Source organism: Egretta garzetta, unplaced genomic scaffold, assembly GCF_000687185.1.
Source record: "Egretta garzetta isolate BGI_Z169 unplaced genomic scaffold, ASM68718v1 scaffold768, whole genome shotgun sequence".
Lineage (NCBI taxonomy): Eukaryota > Metazoa > Chordata > Aves > Pelecaniformes > Ardeidae > Egretta > Egretta garzetta.
The window spans coordinates 602418-621495 of record NW_009260594.1 but is presented as its reverse complement, the minus strand read 5'-3'; the positions used below and the strand labels follow the sequence as shown (position 1 = coordinate 621495).

General features: G+C 40.5%; 1 protein-coding gene across 6 annotated transcripts in view; it reads left to right on the top strand.

The window, feature by feature from the left end:
• CC2D1B (coiled-coil and C2 domain containing 1B) overlaps positions 1-19078 on the top strand; it is a 37253-nt gene that overhangs the window by 3643 nt on the left and 14532 nt on the right. For 3 of the 6 annotated variants that reach the window (XM_009644639.2, XM_035900186.1, XM_035900189.1), the window contains exons 2-14: positions 152-256; positions 3299-3440; positions 7996-8111; positions 8900-9019; positions 10133-10270; positions 12286-12541; positions 13039-13163; positions 13303-13378; positions 14530-14640; positions 14971-15101; positions 15387-15459; positions 17590-17702; positions 18258-18450. In XM_009644639.2, the coding sequence (XP_009642934.1) occupies positions 191-256; positions 3299-3440; positions 7996-8111; positions 8900-9019; positions 10133-10270; positions 12286-12541; positions 13039-13163; positions 13303-13378; positions 14530-14640; positions 14971-15101; positions 15387-15459; positions 17590-17702; positions 18258-18450 (1660 nt within the window). In that variant the 5' untranslated portion in view covers positions 152-190. Of the gene's footprint in view, positions 55-151; positions 257-3298; positions 3441-7995; positions 8112-8899; positions 9020-10132; positions 10271-12285; positions 12542-13038; positions 13164-13302; positions 13379-14529; positions 14641-14970; positions 15102-15386; positions 15460-17589; positions 17703-18257; positions 18451-19078 lie in introns of those variants that run through there. The other 3 variants (XM_035900187.1, XM_035900188.1, XM_035900190.1) reach the window with 3 other exon arrangements.

Sequence of the window (19078 nt, the reverse complement as noted above, 5' to 3'; positions counted from 1 at the left end):
CCGCCTCCCCTCCTGGCGCTGCCCGGTACCTGGGGGTGCCGGCACGAGCTGCAGGTTTGTGCGCAGCCTGCTCTGTGCTGTCTGCCTTCGTCCAGTTTGCGGTGCGTTGAGACAGGCGAGGATACTGACATTCAATTTCGTGTGCTCTCAGTCCCTCAGAGACACAACCCTCTGAAATTCATGAACCAGCATGCTTGGCAGAAGACCTAAAAAAAGCCCTCAGGCAAAGGGCCAGGGAGCTGCAGTTGCAAAGCAGGTAAGGAAGGCAAAGGGCCAGGGAGATGTGATTGCAAAGCAGGTAGGGGAACCTCCTACTCCTACTGCTCTTCAGGGTAGTTTTGTTCAGGTCCCTTGCTGCTGTTTGCCCGCTAGAATCTCCCATGCGTTAATAAGATACTGTAGGACCATGAAAAAAATTTATGTTGTGTGGTGCCTATTTTCCTTCTTTCACTTTTAGCACATTCTTACTGAAGTAAATATCCGACACGCAGCAGTGGAGGTCTTGCAGGGAGGCCTCAATGTTGTAACGCTGTAATCTTTGCATGAGACCTCATGACTCATGCTTATAGTAGTTTCCTACCCCAGCTATGCTGAGATTTAATAATAACTTCAATAACTATATGGAGGTTTTTCTTACACCGCTAAGAAAACAAACAAGACGACCAGAATATTTGGGGGCACATTTGGGAGAACATTAAGGCGCTACACCAGAGATGGCTAATTTTAATTTCCCTGCGTATAGTAATTTTTTCTTGCAGCAGGTAGTCTGATAAGCCTACGTCCCTCTTCTGTAACTAAAAGTGAGCTTATATGTGTCTGTGTGTTGGGGTTTTTTCATACTCTTTAACTTTGGATGTACTTTCAGAAGCCTTAAGGAGAGAAACATGATCTAATCTTGGTTGGCAGGTGTAAGAAATCGGGCAACAGTGTCAAAATTAGAAATACAGCCAAGGTAAAATTCCGTGTGGAGTAGCGGAAGAAGAACAGAGTATAGTTAGAGGTAAAGAACAGGTTAGAACCAGAATGGAACTTTAGAAACCTTTGAAGGTAGAGTAGAGGCAAGTAACGTACAGAAGGGGAATAACTGGTAAGAATATAGGGAAATGTGAAAAGAGATTGGAATAGGATATTAGAATAGAGAAAATAGCTAAGATATACTCTTTATTCTTTTGGTGATTTTGTCAGAACGAGTGCTCTCATACTGGAGGCAGAATGGTTTAGTTAGAGGTCCATAATGTCACCATTGTTCTAATGTGAAAGTTTGCATTTCTCAGTTGGAGAGGTAGTATATAATTGAGTTCATTTGAACAAGGGAGAGGATAAAAGGTGAAAATATCTTTTCCCCTTCCCCAAAAAAGAAACCACACTCTAAAAAGACAAAAAGTAAATAAAGGATCCGATTAACATATTTTACTGATTTCTAATGCAACACAGTTAGTTATTCAGCCTCTCTTGCAGGGTTGAGGATTGTTTCTTGAAACAAATATGCTAATGGCTTGTTCACTTGCAAATTAACTCAATTTAAACTGTTCTTGTGCTGTGTACCATATCGACTGCAATGTTTTTATAACCTCTTTTTTTCTGTTTTATTAAATATTTGTTTAATACTATTAATTTCATTGGAAATGTCCCTTACAGAACAGAATGTGAGAGACTTAGAGCTGGAACTTCTGGATTCTGTTCTTGACTTCATTACTGCACTTGCTCCACTTTCTACGCTTGCAGTGCAGTAATGAACAGATCACGTGCTCCTGATGCGTTTTGCACATTGATAAAAGGTGTATGTGTGTTCCATAGGACTTGGATCTTTAGATCATCATTATAAATATTTCCTAATTAAAACTTGTCTTCACTTTCTTTCCATTCTATCCAAGACTGCAAAAGTATTAGTTTTGTTTTACGGAAGGGAGATGGATAAGGCAGAGGAAGGGTGGCTAACTGATCTGCCCAGTGCCTCACAGAATGTCAAGGGCAGGATCATGGTTAGTAAACAAATAGCTGCTGATTTTGAATACTGTTCCTCATCCTTGGAATAGGTGTTTCTCAGCTGTTTCACATTCTCCTTTGGGATTATAAAAGGGTTCAAAGAAGGACACAAGATATTTCAAGGCAGTAGCCACCAGCACCTTGATTTCTGCAAGGTTAAAAAAAAAATTGTTAATTACTTATTCGCACAAGTTTATAAACTGACAGGCAGCTTCAGCTTCTGGCAGCACTTTGCATCCTCAGAGGCGGGAGGAGATTGTTAGCTCCTGTGATAATGACAACTGATTTTTATTCCTTTGCTTGAGAGAAGCTGAACTGCTGCCTGCTCGGCCATGTGAAGATCAATATGCCAACAGCGGCTTGTGCTTTGAAGAAGTCTGAGGAAACCTACTCCACTTACCTCGCAGGATGAATCTAATTCAGTTAATTCATGTTTATAAAAAAGCTTAGCATACTTTGAATAAGGATGTTGCTATTTCTGGGGCAGTTAGTATCTTAAACAGCAATATAAAAATGGTGATAAACTGGCACCTTAGAAGAATACCTTTTAGACGAAGACCTCAGAGATTTCTCTGATACTTATGTCCTTTGGCATGTTTTGCAACAATTGAGTGATAACCCCCACTACTTTGTCAAATTCTGATGACTGTTATTAATAATATTACCTGAGATGCTGTTGCTTAACTTATGATCTATTCCAGACAGTGGATTGTTTTCTCCAGTGTAGTTGCTGGGTTTGTAGTGGCTGTGTTTCTCTGTGTGTGTGCATGCGCTTTCCATGTGTTTATGATTTACAGACTGAGGTAATGAGAAGTATGGAACAGTTCTGTATATGTAAATATTGCTTCTTCTGAGAGGTAAGAGTGAAATCTCTGCAATGTACACATGTCAAACCTGTATTGCGTGAGTGATGATTGAATATTTTTTAGCTTGGTTTTTGTAGGAGCCACCCTGAGCTTCCCTGATGTTACCTGCTTCATGAGGTTCAGCGTAACAGACATCATTTTATTTTACCTTGTTATGTCAGACTATTAGATAGGCTTGATTTTAAGAAAACATTGACTGTGTAGAGTTGTAGGGGGAGTAGTTGTGGCTTATTAAGGTTTATGTATGTTGTATCAGTTAAGGGTGCCTGGTATGTATTGTTTTGGTAATAGAAGTGGTATGATAGTGGGCTTTAAAAAAATGAATAGAATCTAGAATGCATGAAAATGTTTAAATAATCCGTGCAGGGTGATGTTTTTGAGTGTCATCTCTGTTCTAACTGCAGGTTTGGTTTTTTTTTTTCATTTTTATTTTCCCTGGGCTCCAGCTGGGGCTGTTTGTAGATTTCAATCCTGAAGAGATGCTCTTGGGTGCAGAAGAAGGTGGGGATGATGGGGACCTAGAAGCAGAGCTTGCTGCTCTCACGGGAGCAAAGCTGAAAGAAGGGAAATCAAAACCAAAAGGGAAAAGTAAGTTAAAGTGTGTGGATTTTGTTTATTGACAACCTGAATAATTTATTAAAAATTTACTATTTACAAATCACATATTTATCTAAAATGTTTTTTTCATCACTGATAGAAGCTGAAATTGCAACTACTCTTTCCTTTACTTTGAAAGGTTTAAGTTGTTACTCCACAAAAAGGGTATAGAATCATAGAATGTTTTGGGTTGGAAGGGACCCCTAGAGATCATCTAGTCCAACCCCCCTGCAGGGAGCAGGGACACTGCTAACTAGATCAGGTTGCTCAGAGCCCTGTCCATCCTGGTCTTGAGGGCAAGAGGTTTTTTTGTCCATGCTCTTGTAGACATAGGAAAAAGATATATGATGGCTGGCCAATTTAATGACTAAATTAAGACATGCTTGTTTAGTATATGAAGTCATAAAAAGGTGTATTAGGTGCTAGACTAATTCAAAATGGAAATCATGTTTTTTGTGGAGGGTTGGGTGGGTTGGTTCGTTGTTCTTCTGTTTCTGTTTAAAGACTGAATTTACTGAGCGAGCATTACATTTTTAGTTACTTGGACTCTAACCAAAACTGAATACCCTTTTAAGACAGAAATCCTGGAACTGTTGGAATTACTAGGAGTATCATGTAGTTTGTGTTATGCAGGTTAGAGTGTGTCTTGGAATGGATCATTACTATTCTTAATATTTTAAGCATCTGTTATCTGATAGTGTTTGCATGCAGCTATGCATTGTTTTACAGCATTGCTGTAATCTACTATAAATCAAGGCTGCTGCTGAGAGGGGCGGTCTCTATGGAGCATGCTCTACCTGTAAGCTGGTATACATATTTATGGAGCTGCAGGGTGAGCTGCTTTGGGAAACTGATCTATAAAAATAAACTTCTGTTGTGCTAGGCTTTCAGCTGAATCAGTTCCTTGATCTGGTTTGATGCCTGCCTATTTGAATGCTGTTGTGGCTGCAAGGGAGGGGTAGCAGCAAATGGTTGAGATGGAACAAAGAGAGCGGGACCTACCCTTGCTATGGGTGCGTGAACAGATGCTGGAAAGAAGGGTTAGTGCAACTACAGCCTTATTTGCAGCTCTGGAGTAATTTGCTTGTAATATTTGAAGGGACTTCACACAGATCAGCAGGGAAATGAAGAATTTTAAAATACTTAGCAAAAGGGACTGTCTAAACGCTTTAACTGATGAGAGACAGAGGAGGTGTTTGTATCTAAAACTAGATTCTAAATAGTTTCCACTCTCCAGACTTCAAGACTGTCGTAAACCCCTAAAGCTAACAAGCACAATTGTGCTAATTAAGCACAGTAGCAGAACTTCTGCCGTTGGACATAGGTTACTCATGGTTAAAAAATGTCAAATAGTGTTTTGAGGATGGATCTGGGTGTGAGGAGCTCTTGAATTGTTGTCAGCTTTTCAAGTGCTGACTTCCTTCTGGCCCTGATCATGTCACTTAATGTGTTTTTTCAGTCTCTTTGTTCATAAGAGGGAAATGAAACTTCAGACAGTGCAAATTAACATTTACTATGCCTTCTAAAGGTATGTGTTATGGCTCATAAAACTATTTTCCAAAATAATTCATGGCTATTCTGTTTTCCTGGTAGAATTGGGAGTATATAGATTAGAAGCTTGTGGAAGATTAACAAGTGGACAGCTGGCGCTGGGGACTCATGAGACCTGGTACAGTGTAGTGATGGGGACACGGTGCATGGCAGGGGCAGGATGCTGGCCGGTGCCTAGAAAGGAGGAGAGAACAGTAAGGACAGGGAAGAAACAGATCCTGTCTGGGGAAGGGACAGAAAAAAGCGACCCAGTACCATACATACTAGTGCTCGGTTCTTGGCTGAACACAAGGTGCAATGATTCACTCCTGCATTTACATTCTAGAGCTTTGTTGGGGGGGAAAATGTGATCTCTCACACTAGCTTGAAGATGCAGGCAGCAAAAGCTGTAGTGTTGCAACATCTTAACTACAGAGATCTCTGCTATCTGTGATTGATAAATGCCAGCTAGTCAGCCACTCAGATGTTTGAAATTGTAGCCTCAACTTGCCACCCTGGATTAGAGCTGAACCAACCATCCGAGGAGGCTCGGTTCGTTGTTTTGCCTCTAGTGGGGCTTCGTGTAAGGGACGCTCTGACCCTTGAAGTACAGCCAGTTGCCTTTGGATATGGCCTACTATCCTAGTTGCATAGTTTTGCGAAGGGTCAAATATATGAGGAACTTGTTTAATATAGGTACCGAAGCACTGATGTGGTAAATTAGATTATTTGAACAGAACCAGCTTGGTACCTGGGTTAGTTTTCAGCTGATTAGCAAATGCAAGGAAAGGATGGGATCCAGTTTAGATCCATTCAAATTGGCTGTAGAACTCTGTCCTGAAGATCTAGATTTTATTCAGCATTTACTGACACTGGTGAGTCACAGTCACATGTCTGGGGAAGTATCAGAGGCATTTAAGCGGACAGCTGGGATTTGTGTGCAAGTAACTTCACCTTTGAGAGTGTGTGGAGGAAGTTGATAGTTAAGGAAAATGTGGTTGGCACAGCATGAAGTAGAGATGAGAACTCGGCAAGGAGGAATTAAGTAGAGTTTTTGGAGTAAAGACCAGAAGCTTGAAGAGAAATTGCAAGACAAAGTAGCCAAGGAAGATTTGGAAAAGGGAAAATCTCATGGGCATGAGACAGCAATGCCGAAAATGCAGAAGTATAGTTAGAGAGGCAGAAGAAACAGCGCTTTTTCTGATTTGCTTAGCAATTCTCTGTGCCAGTGTTCTGCTGCTGCTTTGGCTCAGGACAAGTATGGTGCCTTGATTTGGAGCATTCTATTTTTGTATGCCAAGTGTGACTTTGCAGTATAGTTTGATGTGTAAAACAAGTAGTTTCTCAAGGTAGAAAGATCTTGTCTTCCTCTTTTGCTGTCCTCAAACATATGCATAGTTTGCTGTGCCTCCTTGCTTATCATGTTAACAGCCAGTGTTTTGGCTTATGGCTTGTGTTGTTCAGTATGTCTCTAGAATTGATGTTAATGTGCATCATCATTTTCAAAGGATAAATATATACCCAGTTTAACATGAGATGAAGAGAGAGAGACATACTTGTGTTTAAGACTGTAGATTGAGAAAATGGATCAGCTGTTGGAGTCTCAAGCGGAATTTAGACCCTATGCAAAACTCCAGTGATTTAGTTAGAGAGCTCCCAATCAAACTACAACTGAGCTCAGCATTTTTTATGGTAAATGCCTTGAACTTTGTTCTGATTTATGGCTGCGTGCACTGTTGTAATACACACAATAACATATTTTTGGCTTTGAAAGAAAATGCAAACAGAAGTTTTACCAACAGGTGTGCTGGGATGTTTAAAGCAAGTGTCTGCATCTTGTGCATTTAACTGTTGGGCTGACTTGATCATATCCGTACATGCAGATCTTTGGGAGTTAGAGTACTTTTAACTCAAATTAGTTCAACATGAGGGAGAGAAGAAAAGGGATAGAATTGGGAGAAAGAAATAGGTTGTTGGCACTTAGGGATGGATGCGGACCACTTCTATTCCATATGGGGTCAGAATTTATTCCATAGGTCAGAATTCACCAGGAGTTGAATTACATTTTGTTAGGGTAGACTGACATGAGGCAAAGGACAGAGAACAGAAAGGTCTGACAAAGATGCTGAGCCCGGGCCTTGTTAATATGGACAATCAAGTCATATACCTTTTGTAAATATCTAGCATCAGCTTAAAACTAGTTCAGATATTTATTCCTACTAGGGACAGAGGCTACTCCAGTGATTCCCTTTCATGGATAGGAACTTCTGATCAGATTTATTCGTCAACAATTTATATTTATTTGCTCTTGTGCCACCATTGAGTTTTATCTTAACTGAGGAATACAGTTTTGATGTAACATCCAAGAATAGTAGTATTGTCCGGTTTTTCTTTGGAAAATTGAAGTCTTCTATGACAAAGTTTCTGTAACTAGATATTTCTGTAAATAATATCACAGAGATACTTATCTGTATCTTAAATCAGCCTAGGAGCTTGAGGTGACTTCTAGTAATTTTTCCCTGAAGCAGTTTCATCCAGTCCTACTTGTCTTTCTTACCCACTCTTAAATGTCACTACTGTGCAAATCTACCACAGTATCTTTGTCTTTTGTGGCTATGCTTTCTGAGTGCTGTTGTGTCCCACCACACCTGCTAGTCTATCATGGTGCTTATGGTTTTGACATTCAAGCTCCTTAGTAAACAGACATTATTTCTCCCTGACATGTAATTTCTGTGCTAGGTTATTGGATGCAGGCATTTTCCTTGTCTTATTGCCTGCTCTCACTGTCACTCTCGGAAAGACTAGTATTGCTTTTTTCCCGTGTGTTCACTTCCCCAGTCTTTGTCCTTTATCCATGAATATACACCCATTTACCTATGACACTATCTGATAAAGGGACAGCAAGAGGAGAAGTCACTGCTCTCTTTCAGCTGGTAGCAACTCCTTTTGAATTTATGTACAGTGACTCCGTAACTGTTACTTAGGATTTATGGCTCCTTGTGGTTTCTTTTTACAGCTCCTCTGCCCATGGATCATATTGAAAAGATGGCTGCAGAGTGTATGAAGGACCTGAATGAAGATGAGGAGGAAGAAGCAGATGATGAAGACTTGGAGAAAGATACAGATCTGTTGGTATGCCTAACTTTGTTAGCAAAAAGTTTTAGTATGTCTTAGGTTGTTGTGTGTGGGTTTGTTGTTTTGTTTTGTTTTTTAATTAAAGAAAATGTTACTTAACTTTGTGGTGAGAAGCTAAAATATTGCAAAAGCATTCAGTTAGATATAGGGCTTTGCAGGATCCAGCCCCTGCACACCAGAGTAAGAGAATTTCCTAGCTAACATTCATATGTGAGAGTCTTAGAGAAGTGGGGGGAACAACAGGAATCCCATTCCATGTCAGCTGGTGAAACACAGCCAGGGATATTCTCCTTAAAGTGATGTTTGTCACCATTTTGCTACTGCTTCAAGTAGTGCTTCGCCTGAAAGACTGTCTCCCAAGAAATTCTCTATCACTTCAGTGAGTCATCTAGTTGGCAGGGTTTAGGGAAGGAGTGTTGAGCAGTGAATTTGACTGCCATTGTTAATAGATACTTTTTGGAAATTTCAAATTTGGGTTTGAATGATCTTTGTAAAAGTACTTCTCTGAACTTCTCCAGCTTCAGATCTCTAACCACAAACTTGTGCGGTGATCCTGGAGCTGCAGGGTGGCTTTTGAGTGGTATCTGTTGTGAATACAAGTGGAACCAGTTTCAATTAAAAATAAAAAAAAAATTTAAATTACCAGACTATAAGATGTTTAGGCTCTCTGTTTGGGTTCAAGGTCCATCCAAAGGTTTTGGAGTTTGAGACTTGATTTTATTTTCTTTTGAGGAAGTAGAAAATTTTGAGGAAAAGCCTTTTGTTGGCTTTTATTTTTACTTTAGGCAGAATTGCAAGAAGTTCTGGGGGTGGAAGGTGAGACAGGAAGCTGTGAGGACGAAATGATAGCAATGGAGCCATCCACAGCTGAACCAGAAAATGAGCAACCTGAACAGCAACCACAGGTAGGAAAGAGCTTCACATTCCTGACAGTTTTGCTGAATCAATGTTGTCATGCAGCTTATATGAGGATCACAAACAAGGATCTAGAGAGGTCGTCTTGTCCTCCCAAGAAAGGAATAACTACACTATTGCTGTCGTCTCTGTGGAAACCTATGCTGTATTGACATAGGTGAATTTTTTGCTTTGTTCAGAGGATTATTTTTAATGTTAGCATAGAATTGAGGAAGTAAACAGTTGGAATCAAGCATGTCTTGTACCTCATTAGACATAAGAGCATGCAGACTGCAGTTCAGACTTCCAGAGTTGGTATCTTTCCCCTCAGAGTATTGAGCAGTGTGCTGAAATTGTGGGACTTGTTATAGCTCAGCACCTTTTGACATTTTTGTGTATTTTTTTCTCAGTAGCATTAGCTTTCTTAGCTTAGTTTGTCAATCTTCATGCAGTCAAATCCTTTATTCAGTTACTGGCATATTTCTGCTGTGTGCTACAGATTCCAGTGCCATTGTGCATTGGGCCCATTAATAGTTGGGTCTGAGAGTGTTTCTATAGAGATAATTGCAATAATTACATCAGTAGCCATCTGAAAGGTCTCTGTAGCTGTGGAATGGTTATACGTAGCTACTCCTAACTTTGCTTGGGCTGCTTTTGTCACTGAACTGCTTCCAGGCTATGGGAGGAAGAAAAAGAGCCGTTGTAGTAAAACCAGGTTGAAGAACCCCAGAAGGGAGTATACTAGCATGTTTTAAAAATAAGAAAAAGTCAAGATTTGTGCCAAAATACCTCTTCACACCCTCTGTTGTTTGGTGTTTGAGAGACTTTACTGTTCTCTTCACCTACTCCCTAACCACATGGCTCCAATTACCCTGTGACTGGCAGTTTTCTAAATGTCTCCACCCATTCTTCTCTATTACGCCTTTGAGAGAAAGCCCAGAGGTGGATCCAGGGACTGTTAGCGCAGTACAAGTGTTCCTCTGTTTTAGAGACTGTTTCGTCCTTGCGCTCTTGATTAACGGGAGTTTGTGTAGAAGAGGAGTATTTGTTTTTCAGTGCTGTGCGAAAATTCGTATAGTTGGATGAAATAAGTTTTCTTGATTTGTTTTATTATTTTTTCTGAGACCACCTCACTTCCTGCTGTTACCAGTGAGCTGCAACAGACAATAGAGAAGAGAGTTGCTAACTATAGGACAGCAATTTCTAACGCTAAGGAGTTGGGTGAGAGTGCCAAAATACGCCGATACGAAAGAGGCCTTAAGGTAAGTTGGGTTCATCAGGTATATGAATGAGGGGGAGGCAAAGTCAGTTCTCTAAAGTGTTGGTTCGGAGTCTTTATAGGTGTGTGAATTTGAAAGGGGAAAGTCTAATATGCTGCCTTGAGTTACTTTAAAAACATTTCTTGTTACTTACTACCAATCTGATGTTGCAAATAGCTAAAGTGTAACTTCAGACACTTTTTTGTGCATCAGCTTTGTTTCTGTTGAATGTGGCTAGTGGTGGCTGGAGGCAGGGTTCATGGTGAATGCTGATGTTAAACCCAACCAACTAGATCTGCATTTGGCCTGTGATGACTGTTCAGTGTTAACCTTAAAGCAAAGTTTAGGAGCTTTCCCAGTGCATATACCTTCCAATTCAGCACTGATGCCTTCGCTTAAATGCTAACCTTCCACTCAGTTCTGTGAGACAAAGGAAGGTGATACCTTGTCCTGGGTCTGTTGGCTGTGCTTGAAAATGAATAGAACAGGATTTTTCGTTAGTGCAATTAAAAATTGCATCAAGGTGCAGTTTCTTCAGCTTTGCATCTTTTCAGCCACGTGGTGTGCTTGTAATTAGTTGGTAGTGCTTGGTGATTGCTGCGGTGCAGAGTGCCTTTATTTCCCTGTTTGCTTTCATCTGGTCTCCTGCACTACCTCAGACAGCTGCCAGCTCTGTCTTGTTGAGCAAAGCTTTATAGCTCAGCGGTGTCCACTGAGGGAAGAATGCAATGTCTCACTAGCTACCCGGTGTCTTAGGGTGCAAAAGGAAAAACTGAAGCCAAACCCAGGGGAGGAAATGCACAAGAAAGGAGACGTCTGTATGTGTCCGCTGTCTCCTAGTTGTGAAAGGAACGTATGTGAAACCACCTGACCTTTCAGAGCACGAGAGGGATAGGCAAATCAGCTTATTTCATCCAGTAATGAAGCTTAGTGCGCTGTTTGCCACTTACTTTATTTTTTCAAGGTAGGGAGCTTCCCTGTGCCTAAGTAGTGTAGCTAAGGATAATAGACTAGATCTCGCTTCACAGCTCACAGTTTGTTACTTAGCAAAATGACATGCCAACAAATGGTGTACAGTTATGTCTTGTACATAGTTCTTGGAACAGTGAACTTTAATCTCAGCATTTAATTCCATTTCCAGTTAGTCTGTCATCCCACACGTGGAGAAGAGAGAACTGTGTGTGGGGTGCTGTACTGATCTGAACCCCAGTCGCACATGTAGTCAGACCAAAGTATCTCTACTGCTGTTGCTTAATAGGTCAAAAAATGCCATGGCTAACCAAAAATAGCAGTGATTCTGGCACTGATGAGATTTTGTTGTTGTTATTGTCTTTCGGTGCTTCCATTTTGGTGTCTGCGAAAGATGGAAGAAGTAAAATTTGTTTTGGCTTGAAGTATGTGGTGATCTTTTGTCTGAACTTTAAATTAAAAAAAAAAAATCTGAGGAAGGTAGTATTTCTGGTGGAGGAAGGGTTTTAAAAAAATGAGCAGCAGTTAACCAGTGTTACAGATGGTGAGAGCTTCTTGCCATAGGTCACCAGCAGAAGCTCCATTTCCTTTGTTAGTATTTAACAGCTTTTCTCATTGCATTAAATAGGTATGCAGACTCCTTTCCTTGAATCCACATAGGCAGTGACATTTCAGAGTGGTGTGTTTTATTTTGTTTTAAAGACATAAAATGCATCTACAGTTGGTGTGACTGGCTTCCTTGGTGATTTTCTGTGAGAAAGCTGAGTGGACCACATCAGCTATCCAATAATTCTAGGTGTTGAGGTACTTGTTACCCAAACTCCAGAATTGCAAGTCCTTTGTGTTGTTTTGCTCTGACAATTGGACACCTTTCACTAATGCTGAAGTTGGCCTTGCAGAAAAATAGGGAGCTGAAGTCCAGCAACCTCTAGTGGTGTGCGTAATAATTCCTATCATGAATAAGGGAATGAATTTGTGTTTTAGTGATTTTATGCTAGTAATATGTTTGATGAAATTGCCTATTGACTTTGCTGTTCCATCTCTGCCAGACACTGGAAACCATGCTGGCTGCAGTGAAGAAAGGCAAAAAAATCAATGAAGAAGAAATGCCACCTCCTGTTGCAACAGGAAAGAGTTCTTCTCACTTATCTCAAGCCACGGGAGTGGAGCTAGAGAATTCAGGAGATTCAGTCAGTGTCCTACCAAAGAATAAAGCTGAGACTTTTGCAGATGATGAGGCAGTGCAGCATCTGGAATCAGAGTCTCTACAGGGTCATGCTGCTTCTAGTCCTATTGTGGAAACAGGTACCATGATCTGAGAGGATAAGCAGTTGCAATGCTATTTTAATGCCACATCTTTCTTGATGTTTCTATTGTGTAGCAAAGCACTGCTTATGTTGGAACTTCCCTGCTGAATGTTTCAGATAGACTTGTCAATGGGATGTTGAATTTCTGTCAGTAGAATTAGTTATTGTTATAGAGCTTTTATAAGTGCTGTATCAGTATCTGTCACTTTTCCTGTGCCTCACTTTCTCCTTTGATATTGCGACATATAGAATTGCAAGCTTCCAAGAGTCTTGAGATACTGACTAAAATACTTTTTTTTTTTTTTTTTCAATTGGGAAAAGTGGGATTGTTATGTATGGTAGGACTTCCGGAGACTGGAGGAAAAAGGGCTTTTGTAAGATGGCTGTGTGATTCAAAGCAAAAGAGAACTAATGCAGGTTTGAATAGATGGACACAGCAAGGGATGCATGTCTTGTATGCTCTGTGTAAGTCTCAGCATTGTTTCATTCTCACAGATCTCCAGAGCAGCAGCACACGAGCAATGCTACTTATGAGGCAGAAGGAGTATAAATTAGCAGCTCTAAAAGCCAAGCAGCAAGGGGACCTGGAGAAAGCGAAGGAATACATGAGGGAAGGCAAGGTATGCACACAAGAAATCCTGAGTGGTAAACATACCCTATGCTGTACCCACATGCGCTGAGTGTCAAATATTCGTTGTGACAGCTAGCAAGTGTTGGATATACTAGAGTAAATCTCCTGTTTTACTTTTTCTGCATTAGAAATTTAATGTAGTCTTGGAAGCTTTGGATAGTGGGCAGCCGATAGACCTCCAGAATATGCCTCCATCTCTTCAGGGTAAGGCTTGTCTTACAAAACCTCTTTTAGAAGTCTCTCTGTGCTGTAATGGAATGATTCTGAATTTGATTGCAAAACTGTAAGAAGAACTGAAGATCACTTAGGTGTGAGGTTTATTGCATATTCAAATTCTAATCAAGACTAACGAAGAAAACTGAGGTATCGTTATTTACGTTGAAGTTACTCTCTGTGAATTACAAGTTCAAGTAGGTATTGATGCCTAATATTCATGTTCTTATAACTTTAGATAATAGCAGGCAGTATGTGAAGTGGAAGGGAAAGAAGGGTAACGGCACATTCTTAAGGTTTACTGTAATATTTGATGGTGTTGTGTGTTTCAACTGAGGTTCATACCATTCAGATTGAGACAAACAAGCAGTTTGCAGTGCAGTAAAGTCTAAATCTTAAAGCAAGTTACCAATATTAATGATACTTAGATCCTTGTAAAAGAGGGGGTTTTTTTAAATGGGTGTAGTATCACCACCAACAATTAATATTTGGTCTGTGCAACTGAGTGTTTTAAACAATTTACTTTAGTACATCATTTTATTCTAAGAAACTGATAGATTTATTTCAATACGTCATGAGTTTTATGACTCCTTAAGTCATAAACTGATCACCAAATGGCATTAGAGATAAACTTCACCCGTGATATAATCTTGCCTTAAAAAGTGCAAGATTTTTGCAGCAGATATTTGTGTAGTTTTCTGAAATAACCACTACTATACAATGCCAGAACTTGGGTGTCTGAATAGATGGTATTACTTGCTTCCTTTTTTCAGCACATCTTTTGTTACTAGGGTATTTTAGTCAATTAGCAATCTTGTTCCCTCTTTCCATCTGTCAAGATACCGAAGTTATATTTTGGGGAGAGAATTCTTAGAATACTTGAACTGGTTTTACTTTTTTTTTTCCTCTTTTCCCTCAAGCAGTACTAACCTAAATTAGATCAGCATTTGAGATTTTCTATAATAAAACATTTTCTCTGAATAATGCAAACCTTAAACTTACCTAGCCATGCATATACTGTTTTGAAGCCAAAAAGCTTTCAGGAAGATGATGTGATCAAGTTTATGGTTTTCTGAGTAACATGGATTGACTTGCTGTTTGTGGAACGCACTGTGAAACTTCCTGCTTTCCTTGCTTTGCAGATCTTGAAAGCCTAGGAAACGCACAAGATCCATCCAAGCAAAAGGTACCAGCTCCAGTGGGAAGTTCCCAGGATCTTACAGCACCTGAACCTCAGACCCAAGAAGCTTCAGGTAAGACTTCGATTTCTGTAGCAAAAACATAAAAACAGCAGGGCTGGAAGGCGTTTTAAGGTCTGCCCTATCCCACTGAACTGCAACAGGATCGAGGAAACCTGGCTAATGTTCCTCAATACTGTTTGCTGCTGATCCCATCTGTACTTTTGTTCTGTATCAGTGATGGAAGTAGAAGTTGTTAAACTTGCCTTAGAAAAATTGTATTCATAATAAGACTTTGCAATGATGTTTTTGTCTTTGCAGAAGGTAAGGAAGGGGAGGAAAAAGGCAGCTCATATGTTTTGAAATCTGAATCATGTGGCATTTCATTGTCTGTCTTATTTCAAGCTTCCCTGCAGCAGCCGAAAACAGTACTGGAAGCATTGCAGCAAAGGCTTGAGAAGTACAAGTCAGCAGCAGCACAGGCTAAAGCAAGCGGGGATGACCGGAAAGGCAGGATGCACGAGAGGATAGCCAAGGTAAACCAAACGTGTAGCAAGCTGCTTGCATCCAGCAAAGCAATTTGAATTAGTTATGTTGCTGAAGACTTTTTCAAGGCTGAAGGGATTTGTGTATTGTCCTTCTATTTGAAAAGAGCTCCAATAGGGAAGCTGTAAAGCATTCAGAGGGAGGAGAAATAGACACAGTGCACATACTATAGCAAAATACTGTGTATTCTGCAATATTTATGCTGGTTAAATACAGATGATTGCCAATTTATAGTCAACTTCATTTTATGTCTTACTGAGTGCCTTTGATTACAGCAATACCAGGATGCTATAAGAGCCCATAAAGCAGGGAGAAATGTGAACTTTTCTGAGCTACCTGTTCCTCCTGGTAAGTGTGAATATAAAATGTCCTAATAACAACTTCTCTGTATCTGCTGGGCTCTGAAGGAGGTGTGCAGGTATTGCCTCCTCATCCTGTAGAGCAGCTCCTCCTTTTTTTCAGTAAGTAGGCTGGCCTTGCTGTTTGATGGTATTGTGAAACTGCTTATTAATATGCTCCCAAGCTTTCACACTGGTGAATATTCCTGACTACTGACTCCTCGTTTGACAGCGCTGGAACTTGAAACTGACTCTATTTGAAAAGTTAAACAAATTAACCATGGGCAGCTGCTGAAAATGTCACGTATCTGTCCTCTGTGCCAGCCCTCCTAGAGGAAAGATTAAACTGGAATTTACTGGAAGGAGATTTTTGAAACTGAAAAAATTTGCCTGATGTTTCCTATTCTGTTGATTCCCAGCAGGAGCCTCAAACTCTATATTTAATTAATTATCTTCTTGCAACACCTCACAAGTCAGATCAGTATTGCAGTTCTCATGGCTAGTAAAAGTAGAGAGAAGAGGCAAAGCGAATCATGCCTGTGGTCACACTGAGACAGTGACAGAGGCAGAAACTGAAGCTGCTTCTTGAGACGCTCCATTTTTACCTTCTTCAGAACATATAGTGCTGTGTTTGTAAAAGTTTGGGCAAGGTCATCTGTGAATGCTCCACCTCTGTTTTGCATGATACTGTTTCTCCCCTAGGAAGCATCATTCCTTTTATCTTGTGCCTGATGCGTTCATCTGAAAAGATACACTTAGCACTGCAAAGCGGTGCCTAGGTTTTTTTAAGTTAGAAAAGGGACGTGGACCTTGTGGCTTTTTTGTCACTGTCAAATGTGGCAATGGCAAGCACTGTGGTAGTAATAAAGTAGGCAGTGCCAGCTCTGTCAGGTCATGTACTGCTTTGAAGGGTCCCTGCTTTGAAGTTGTTCCTGAAAAGCAGTTTAGCATCACTTGTTCTAGAATGTAATCCATTTCTTGGTAAATATCAGTTTTTGTAAGAGTAAGGTACTCAATGTTTACATTTCTGAAAATAAGCATAACTCAGTCTCCTTACACATTAGATGCATGTTTTTCAGATGTCATTTAGAGGCCACATGATTTACATTGAAGACAGCCATTGAGCAGTCACTGGAACCACCAATGTAGTGGACTGGCAGTGCATTTCATTGCATCTGGATCATAATAAGTGCCAGCCTTGACCTCCTTGGAGACAGAAATGCTGCTGAATTAATGGATCAAATGTCACAAGAGGGCAGCAGCACAGGATTCTGTGTTCTACCTGCCCATGTACCTCAAACTTGTTCTGTCTCTGTAGCAGCCATCTAGGCTTAGGAGCAGTTTAGTAATTTCTTGGCACTTCTAATGAGACTGGCAACAAGAAATACTTGCTACATATTAATGAGATAAATCTTATTAACAGACATTTTATAGTAGCAGCTCTGTGTCTCTGTTGTCTGAAGCTGACACTGAACTGGTAGTGTGGAAGTGAGAGTTTCTCTTCCATCATCAAGCCTTCCTCCCATCCTTAAAAGAATAATAAAATAATGAAAAGGACAGTTCTTCTTATACTTCACACTTAACTACTGTGATTCTGCCTTACTTTGCAACCTCTGCATTGCAGAGGCTTAGTGTGTTATCCAGATGTCAGCAATGTATTGTTTATTACTCTATGGGGTAACACTGATTTTCTGCTGTATTGTGTACCAGCTAGGGTGAGGCAGCAGTGAGAGGGGAAAAAAAGAGCCAGTGACTTTTTGTACAATCTGCTGTCCTTTTGTACAAATGAGAGAGACTAAATTCTTTCCTGGTTCTGGAGGCATCTCTATTACCAAAGTCTTGAGGTTGTGAAGGTTCCTTGGCTGGCTGCCAGTTGCTCAACTTAGAAAATTATGCTCTGTTATTGCATCGTTTTAGCATCATCCCTGTAAGCCTGTATATTTGTGAGAGATCAGATCTTAAACCCACCACTCAGACTTTATCTAGCAAGGCATTGTGGCCTTGGCCTCAGCCTAGTTATGCTGAGTTCTGAAATGTATTAGATGATAGATACTTGGATAGAAATAGCTTTACAGAAAAGAACAAATATGGAAGACACAACTTATGCAACTCTTTACTTCTGTATTCCTTTCCTTCTCAGGATTTCCCCCTCTTCCTGGTGTTGCAGCAACAGATGGCGACAGCACAATAGCTGCTGTTCTGGAAAGCGCCAGTAAGTTGGCAAACATGGAGGAGAATGATGAAGAGGAAGAGGTTAGTATTTCTTAGTAGGATAGGTAAAAGTTAAAATGCTGTCTCTTGTGGTATGCAGAGATGAGGCCATTGGATTTCCAGTCAAGCAAGGGTACTGAGATGACATACATTTCCCAGAAATCTGAAGAGAATCTTGGTAGTAATTTCAGTTTGCATTATAGTGTAGAGGAGAGAGAGATGAGATAATTTCTTTAACTCTCTGGATTTGGTTGCTGATTGTTTGTGCTTTCAACTGGAGTAGCTTTTAATGGAGAGAATTCCTGGATGATGGTTTTTCTGCATGCATCTGCTTTTTTTGAAATCACTGCCTTGTTGAACATTCCTTTTGTCCTTTCTATAGTGAGGTTTGATGCTTGCATATGTCAACTACCTACTGGTGTGGCATGGCTCATGAACCTCCAGAAGTTAAAATTTGCTGTCTGGAATGTTATGCTCCCCTCAAAAGTGATACCAGATGGCTGATACAGTGATAACCATGGTGTTTGATGCTTGCGATGCTGTCCTCAACTCTGGAATAGATTTGATGCATGGAATATGAAATTCTTGTTATGCTAGAATGAACCTCTGACACAGGCCCCAGTTGCCAAGAAGCCTGCTCAGCTGCCTGGAAAGCCGACTCAAGTTGTTAAGCCAATTACAGTGCCATCTGCTGCAGCTGAGGAGGAGAGCTCTCCTGAGCACGTGAAACGGGCTGCATCACCCTCCACCCTGGACAAGGCAGAGTCAATGGATCATCTCCCTCTAGCTGGTAAGGTGAAGGGGTCATCGTTCCCAGTGATCCATATGCAAGTTGTTTGCACTAGTTTAGTTTAATACCTTGGTAAAGACTTTTTCCCATTATATTTTAGATATGAGCCAGTGAATGTGTGGCAGAGATTTACTCTGACAGGGGCCTCAATATATGTGTCTGCTGGAGGGCAGATCCAGACCAGCCATGCAGCTTTATTTCATAGAGGCAGCATGTGTAATTATAAGGGTGATTGGGTTTTTAATTAATTTCGATGTAACAAGTGTATTGATTCATAATGTTTAACTCTACTCACAGTTGAACTCTACATATACTTTCATTAAAGCGGATGGCTTGCCAGTGTGAATTATTCACTGATCTAATGCAGCTTCCTACGTCAAACAGTGCAAGTACTTCATCCAAGGACCTCGAACTGGTGTATAGGCAGTAGTTCATCAATCTCAAGTTCTCAGGTGGCTAAGGTAACTAGACAGTTGTCTGTACAAGATTAATTGTACAGATAGTAAGGGACTGCCACCACCTCGCGGTGTGATTGGGGCACACACCAGCAGTGTTCGGGCTCTCGCTGATTCTGTTGTCATGCCTTGACTGCAATCCAATCCTTCTTCCATTCTGCCCTGGGTAGTTC